Below are 7845 nucleotides of genomic sequence, written 5' to 3' on the forward strand. Positions count from 1 at the left end.
GACCCCCCCCGCCCGCCCGCCAGCCCCGGCATGGAGCGGGGTGGCCTGGGGCTGGCCAGCGACCGGAGCCGTGCAACCCCTGGCAGAGGTGAGCCCCCCCCCCCCCCGGCCCCCCCCCGCGTGCCCCGCGGGGGGGGGGGGGCACAGCCCCGCCATCCCTCCCCCCCGGCCCCCCTGAGCCGCGCTTCTCCCCGCAGGGCGAGTCACCAAGACGAAGGATGGGCACGAGGTGAGGTCCTGCAAAGTGGCGGACAAGACGGGCAGCATCACCATCTCCGTGTGGGACGAGATCGGCGGCCTCATCCAGCCGGGGGACATCATCCGTCTGACCAAAGGGTGCGTATGGGCCTCCGCCGCCCCGCTCCCCGGCCCGGCCGAGCGCTGCCTGCGCTCCGGGGCAGCGCCGGGTCGGAGGGAGCCCTTTGTCACCGAGGCGAAGGTGCGGGGTTGTGAGCAGGCTCGGCCGCCTCTTGAGGGGCACGGATGACACAGCTCGCCCCGCTTTGGACTGGCTCCTTGTTACCGGGGCAGCGCCCTGAGACCACTTGCCAAATTAAAACCTTCTCATCCACCCAGAACATGCCTAGCATGAGCATACAATCTAGTCGATGGCTAGGAAGGGCTTGTATTTTTAATGAGGAGGTGGTGTTTAAGAGACTTGGTTTGGCTTTAAAAAAAGCTCCTTAGGAAAATACTTCTTTTTGGGGGGGAGGGGGGAAATGCACCAGCCGGTCCTGGTCTGTAAATCAAGCGGGGAAGTCAAAAGGATGTTCTTATTTTTACAGCCAATTCTTTACTCTAGCAGTCAGCTCCTTAAGGAAAGGAGGGAATGATTAATGTCTCTCATGCAGAAAAGTTGCTTTTCATTGCAGTGGGTTTAATGGAAATGACAGGCAGGGAAGGAGAAGCTTTTCAAATTCACTATAAAAATTCATACTAGGGCTACACTGTAGAGCATGTTAGTTTGGTTAGATGCAGTTCATTTATCTCAGAGCTGGTTTAATTTAAAAAAAAAAAAACCACCTTATGTTTGTGAGAAAGGAATGCTAGTTTCAATTTGAAAATCCTTTTCCATGTCACTTAAATTGTCAGTAGCAAAGTGATAGTCACTTTCATTTGAGTTCTTTATGCCAGTGAGGTTACACTTAGAAATCTATTACACTGATCCTTTGGCCTACAGCACTCCAGGAGATGGTGGAACTACAGTGTGTGTAAGGTCCTTCTAATTTGTTTTTATGAAAAAGTATGTAAAAGGTTACTTAGTGGAGCTGCTAACTGAGCTGCTCTTAAGTTGTTCATCTGAGCGAAGCTCTTGGTTTTGGAGTGAAATCGGATGACCCTTGCCACCAAAACTACAGCTGCTTCCTCCTATGCAAATGTCCTTTTACACGAAATAGGCTGAGTCCTCAGCAGAGGTGGTTCTGGGGAAGCCTGCTTGCGTGGAGAGCACGTGGAGTGCTGGGGCGCTGAGATGGGTGGAACTAAACCAGAGCTCTGGGCCAGCACAAAGCCCTGTGTGTAGATGACACTGAAACAAATTAATAGTGATACTGTTCAGCACTGTTACTGCACTCTGCTTTGTGACTGGCTTACTGTAGCTGCTCTGGTGTTTCAGTGCAACAAGTGGGAGGGTCATTGCATCCCTTCATGTCAAAAAGTGAGTTTGGCTTGTATGGATTAAATTTATGAATTGATATCACTATTCCTAGTGGATGGCTAAGTCATGCCTTCATTTACGTGAATTGCATGTTCACTTAGGACTGTGTAGTGAGTGAAATGGCAAAAGCTAAATACGTTCTGGTTTGCCTCTCATATTAAGAAAAATGCCCTCATGCTGGCATACAAGGTTCTCCAAACACAGCTTTATACTTAACTCAAATAGGATTAATTTGAGTGTGTGATGTTGCCATTGCAAGGCAGGTAAATTTCAGCTCTATAGGCTAATCTGACTTTTCAGTGCAGGATGCTCACTTAGAAGCACAAAAGCTTAGGCCCCACATGTAAATGTGTCCTTTTTTTTCTGCTGAATTTCAAGCTGTAGATGCATTCCTCTGCAAACGCAGACACTGTTGCTGATTTTTGTCATTGGCTGATGAACTCATTTACAGGAAGCTGCTGCAGTTTATTTCTAAATTCAAAGTTAGCTCTGGAGTTTAGTGCTTTATGGCCAGCTCTTTCTGAGACAAAAACAAATGCTTGCATACGTGGAATAACTTTGTGCTGGGGGTTATCAGTCCCATGATTTGCTGGGTCTTGTCCTAGTAAATGTATGTTTGACTTACATTTATTATTTGGTAGCTCTTTTCCTTTGTGCTCTGCCACAAGACTGTCCAACCAGCTGGTTATTAAAGGTTAAGCACAGAGGGAATCTTTAAAGTGAAAGATAGCATTATGAAGTGAAGAGCATTAATCCTGCTTCTGGATGGAAAACTCCCAAGACAGGCACCATAACTGTAGATACTATGCTTTACTGCTCGTGCTGAAGTACAGAGAAGGTTATTGTCGCATTGGCATTATGGTCCTCTTCTGCTGATCTGGGTCCTCCCTGCTGCCTCTCTTCGAGGCTCTGTGTGTAGCCAGATGGCTCCCAGTCTCAGCAGGTAAGGCAAAGGGCAAGAGGAAGGTTTGTTATCTATGTTCCAGAGATAGACCGGAGCATAAGGAAGTCGTGACTTGTCCAGATTATTTGTCACTCCTGAGTGTGCAATTGCTGGGGCTCCCTATTCCTTTGCTAGAAGACACCCATATTCCTGTTAACTCCCTTGGGCTGCACCTAGGTTTCTGGTCTGCATTTTCATTATTTTCTTCACATACATGATGCCCCTCACTGAAAGGAACAATTATACAGAAAGCTTTGCATAACTCAAATTCCAGTGCCTGAAGTCAAGTGCCACTATAAAGACTAGAGTGCACTCATGCTGTCTTGTAAGTGAATGTTTCCTCAATCAAAAAGTGGTTTCGTTGCATTTCTATATGTCACTTGGAACATGATGGTCAAACTTGTGCCTTTAAAAAAAATCTGGTAAGGACCTATACTAAAAAAGTAAGCACTTCCTATTCTGCGTATTCAGTAGCAGTATTTATATTCTCCAGTGAACAAAGGTAATTCTTGGCTCCTGCTGAAAGCAGAACTGAGAGTTGTCAGTGAATGGTAACACATATACTGCTTTTGGCGAGATGCCTTTCATCTGCAGGAACAGTTGTAAGGGCTGCTCCAGCCAAGGAAAGAGCATCCAGTCTCAAAGTAATTGGCTGCTTTCCTGGAATTGCCAAAGGAGCCAGCTGAGCTTCCAGTACCTTTTGCTAGAAGTAAAACTTGGAGATCTATAAAATTTTGGTGTGGTAAAGTTGGGGTCCCTGGGAATTCTTTTAGTCCATTCATGTTGATATGTAATACTTAAATCTTGGAAGATAGCAGCATCTACTTTCTTTAACAGTGGTAATTCTCATTCACTAAAGAGACACTGCTTTGCTTCTCCTTTCTTTGGCCAGGTACGCATCTCTGTGGAAAGGATGCCTGACACTTTACACAGGACGAGGAGGCGAGCTGCATAAAATTGGGGAGTAAGTATTGCGTGTTCTCCTTTCTGGCCAGGTACGCATCTCTGTGGAAAGGATGCCTGACACTTTACACAGGACGAGGAGGCGAGCTGCATAAAATTGGGGAGTAAGTATTGCGTGTTATACTTGCGGTGTTATGTCCTGTTCTCAGCAGAGCGTCATGGTAAAGACAAGACATGGTGGCTCTTAGTAAATGGAAGCTAGGGCAGCAAAAGCCTGTTGATTGGTCATGGATAGGTACAGTACAGGCAACTGTGGTGTGAGGTTTTTACATGCTGTTGTGGTAATGAGCTCTGACCCTCTCTGGATTCTAGGTATATTGAGGAAAATCGTCCTCCATCATGGCACAGGTCTGGGTTTTACCTAGAAGGGGGGGGAATTGTATAAATGACAAGGGACTTCATCTGCATTGCTTCCTTAGGCCTCAGCTTGAATAACCACTTTATTTTGGTGGAAGCCTTGTGTATGTGTGTCATGCTTTAGAGACAAGCAGTGCCAGGAAGGAAGACAGAGGTAACTCCAGTGAATCATATCTAAACAGAAGCAAGCCTCTTTAAACCTTCTTTAAACTGCCCACAAACTGAGGCGGCAACTCCTCCTGACTAAGAACAAACATGAGTAACATACTTGACAAGCAACAGGAAAAATAGCAACATTTTCTAACCGGAAGAGTGCTTCTGCTGTTGCACAAAGTGCCGTGTGAGGTCTTGTAGTCATCAGGGAAGTGGGGCTGCGGGTTGGCCACCTCTTTTCTCGGATGGTCCAAAAATGCCCAGTGCTCAGCTGGATTTTGTGAGGGATGACCTGCAGGTTTTCTTTGGTGCAAAGCCATTGCCTCAGAAGTGTCATCCTGTGGGCTTACTGGCTGGAGTGAGGCGAGTCCTCATCTGGGTTGTGCCTCCCAGCAGGAGGTGGGAGCTCCACTTCTGCTTAACCAGTCCAAGCTGCGTAATCATCCAACTCTTTCTTTCCCTTTGCCATAACTTCCCTGTGGTGAGTTGGGGGGCCTATTCCTCCATAGTTCCCTTGAGTGGAAAAGGATGCTTTAAATTTCACTCCCTGTTTTGGACTCTGCTGTGCTACTATGTTAATGGGGCACTCCATAGCATGGGAGTGTGTGGGAGTGTTTAAGTTTTCCCTAGAGATCTAATGCAGTCACAGTCTGGGAGCAGGCTGGGTGACTCTGTGTCTCAGGTGACCTTGTGAGTGGGTGCTGGACAAGATTGTGCAGCTGGAAGAGAGGTGAAGGGAGCCCTTTCATCACCTTTTGTTTTCTTAAGGCCATTTTACCTCCTAGAGTAAACGTGTACTTGCCTCTGCTTGACTGAAACACCCTCACCAGGAAGATATGACAGCTTCGCCGCAAGCCTATAAAGGGATCAAAGAGCCTTTTAATACCTATGGATACTCTCTGAACAGTGGGGTTTGGGTTAGTTACTTCTAGGTGGTGGGATATGTCAAGAACATACGCTCTTTGAGTTGTGGAGTTGAGAACTCTGTTAAAAAATGGCTTTAGAATTTCCTCATAATCCTAATTTCTCCCCAGGTTCTGCATGGTATACTCAGAAGTGCCAAACTTCAGTGAGCCCAACTCGGAACACGTCGGGCAGAACAAACTGGTATGTTAAACTTGTCTGAGGCTTTTGGCATAAAGTGCTCTTTGTTCTGAATATTTCACACTAGGCTGTGATCAGATGTGACTCTTCTGGAAAAATAGACTTGAAGTGATATATAGACAAAAATGAGCCAATAATTAGAGTAGCAGATAAATTCCATGTGGAGCCACTATAAGAACACAGGAAAAAATCAGCCCTTTTCTGTAAAAATGTGAAATTTCTCTCTGATCCATGTCTCTTTTTTTTTTTTTACATTTCTCTGAAGGCACAGGGTGAACAGAATAATAGTTCTGCATCAAGTAATATGGGTTCTTGTACTTTCGGGCCACTGGGTAAGTTTTTTCATTTTGTGAAAGTGAAGGGATGAGAAACACTTAATGGGAATAAAAAGAAATTTATCTTGCTGAGGGTTCTCCACTCTGGGGCAAAAGTGTACTATGCTTTAAAAAGTCTTTTAGACTGGGGCCTGAACCTGCAAGCACGTAAGCATGAACATTTCCTGAATAATGGTTTCGGGATTTCTTCCCTAGCAGAGGAAGAGATCAGAATATTCAAGGTTCCTGTATCATGTAAAAGGACTTGACTAGTCCTAAATTGTTTTGATGCTTTCAAAGAGCTTTTGCAGCACTTGAAATTCTGTTTTGAAACCACTCGAGATGTTGGCTTTAAAAATGACTTGCTTTAATCTTGCCAGTCACCTTGGCTTTCCTGCCAGGTTAGCTCCCCAAAACAGAAGTGGTAGTAATCTGAATTCCAATATTTCACCTGGCTGGATCATTTTGTGATGTATTTAAACATTGAATCTTAAATAAGAAAATGCTTCAAGACTTGAGTGGGTGTAAGCTGAGAGGGAACCTCAGTTGTGGCCTGCCTACATGATGCCCAGACTCGGTACCTGGTGTTGTACAGCTAAGCTCTGCTGGTGGATGACAGCAAACTGATTCATAACTTGCTGTTAAAAAGCTTTGTCACTTCAATTCAGTGACTGTCTGCTTCCTCTTTAGTAACATGATTTTCATTTCTCTTATTTTACTTCTCTTACGAGCCCTTTCTGTTCCTTTGAAAATAAATGATTCTGAGCAAAGAAGGGCAGTGCTTTCAGGCCAGTCTTTCCTCAGTGCCAGGGTGAGGCGAGTAGGCTTTCAGCACAATTAGTGTGTAGGTACTTCCTTGGTGTCCCTGCTTTGGCTGTTTTCACTGCACTTGTGCATGTCTTCTGAAGCCTCTTTTTTTCTCTTCCTGCTTCTTATGTGGTCTTTAAATGCAATGATTTCCTTTTGTCTCTTCCTTCTCTCCCTGTGCTTCTGTCATCATTCTGCCTTTTCAGCTCTGTCCCTCTTCCTACTAGCAAAACATGAGCAGTGATGCTTGTGAGGCTGAGGTTCATGAGAACTCGGTGCTAGCTGAGTTGCTTCTGTGGCTGGACTTCACAAGGCAGCTTTCTATTTCTGTGTGCCTGGTAGTGAGGAATGACGCAAGGAACTTTGTGTAGCCTGCTTTTCTTTTGCTGGTTTCTCCTTGACTTCTGCTGCCCTGTTGTCTCTCTGGAACATCTTGGTGTGTGACCTACAAGCCAGTGCATGTTTCTGAAAGCACCAGTCTAGTTTCATGAGACTCCAGTCTCTTGGGCAAAGAATCAGCATGCAACTCTGTGACTCTTCTTGCTTTAGCTGAGAGCGGGTGGTAGGGATGGAGGGGAGGTAGTTTGGGAAGGGGAAAAAAAGGTAAGCTGTGGTTTAGGGTCTTGCAGTGCCCGAGGGGCTTTTCCTTCTGGTGCTCAGGGTTTGCTGGTTGCCGTAAACTCCATGCGTTCCCTGTTGCTAAAGTTATGTAAGGGAGCAGTGATTTCAGTCCATGGAACTCGTGATAACCTTTTTTCTGTCTTTTTAGGAAATGGTTTACAAACTGGACCTGAATCAAGTGGATTTCCGTTTATGTATAATCATGGCCACACTTATGCAGGTAGTGGGAGAGGCAATGGACGAGGACCTGTAAATCCAGCACCAGCTAATAGTGTTCAGCCTCTTCTCCCTGCTGTCAGTAATGGGAGGGACCCACGCAGAGCCTTTAAAAGATGACTATGCCAAATGTGGTTGTACAGCTTGCTTAAACTCTACACTCTACTTGAACACTTATTGCACTTTTATTTATAGTTAACTGTGAACCAGTTTGTCCTTTATTGTTTTTTTTACCTTTTGGTCTATGAAGCGAACTTGATGTGATCTATTTCTTGTTTTGCTTAGGGAAGCACAGTGAGTCTTCCCCATAAATTAAGGGGGTAGGGGGAGAAGGTGGGTATAAGAAAGTAAGGGTAACGGTTGAAGAGTCTCAATTAAAACTCGGTACCCTTTGCTAAATGGAAGAAAATTTCAGTTACATGTATGTATCTTTCTGTTTCTGTTGGTCAGCCATATAGCCTTAAAAGGTCTATTATGTCCTGTGTGCACATACGTTGACTTCCATTAGGGTTAATGGGAGTTCTTCGTATTGGAAGAGAAATGAGGGGGAAGAGCAAAGATGCTCCAGTGAACTAGGTGTCCTTGGAAAGAATACAGCTTGTAAAAGCAATAAGTATAAGGAAATGGTGGTGCCAGCACCTAGTGGTGTCTCCTAAATTAAAGAATGGATAACTCAGATGAAAGCTGAAAACATGGTGAGTGTCTTGAAG

The 7845-nt window shown here is 45.3% G+C and overlaps 1 protein-coding gene across 1 annotated transcript; it reads left to right on the top strand.

Annotated features, from left to right (window-relative positions):
- Positions 1-30: 30 nt before the first annotated feature.
- NABP1 (nucleic acid binding protein 1) lies at positions 31-7539 on the top strand. Its single transcript, XM_009277165.1, has 6 exons — positions 31-88; positions 198-336; positions 3493-3564; positions 5108-5180; positions 5443-5509; positions 7068-7539. The coding sequence occupies exons 1-6, from the start codon at positions 31-33 to the stop codon at positions 7253-7255; spliced, it is 597 nt and encodes a 198-aa protein (XP_009275440.1). The 3' UTR covers positions 7256-7539.
- Positions 7540-7845: the final 306 nt, after the last annotated feature.

Source organism: Aptenodytes forsteri, unplaced genomic scaffold, assembly GCF_000699145.1.
Source record: "Aptenodytes forsteri isolate BGI_AS27 unplaced genomic scaffold, ASM69914v1 Scaffold145, whole genome shotgun sequence".
Classification (NCBI taxonomy): Eukaryota; Metazoa; Chordata; class Aves; order Sphenisciformes; family Spheniscidae; genus Aptenodytes; species Aptenodytes forsteri.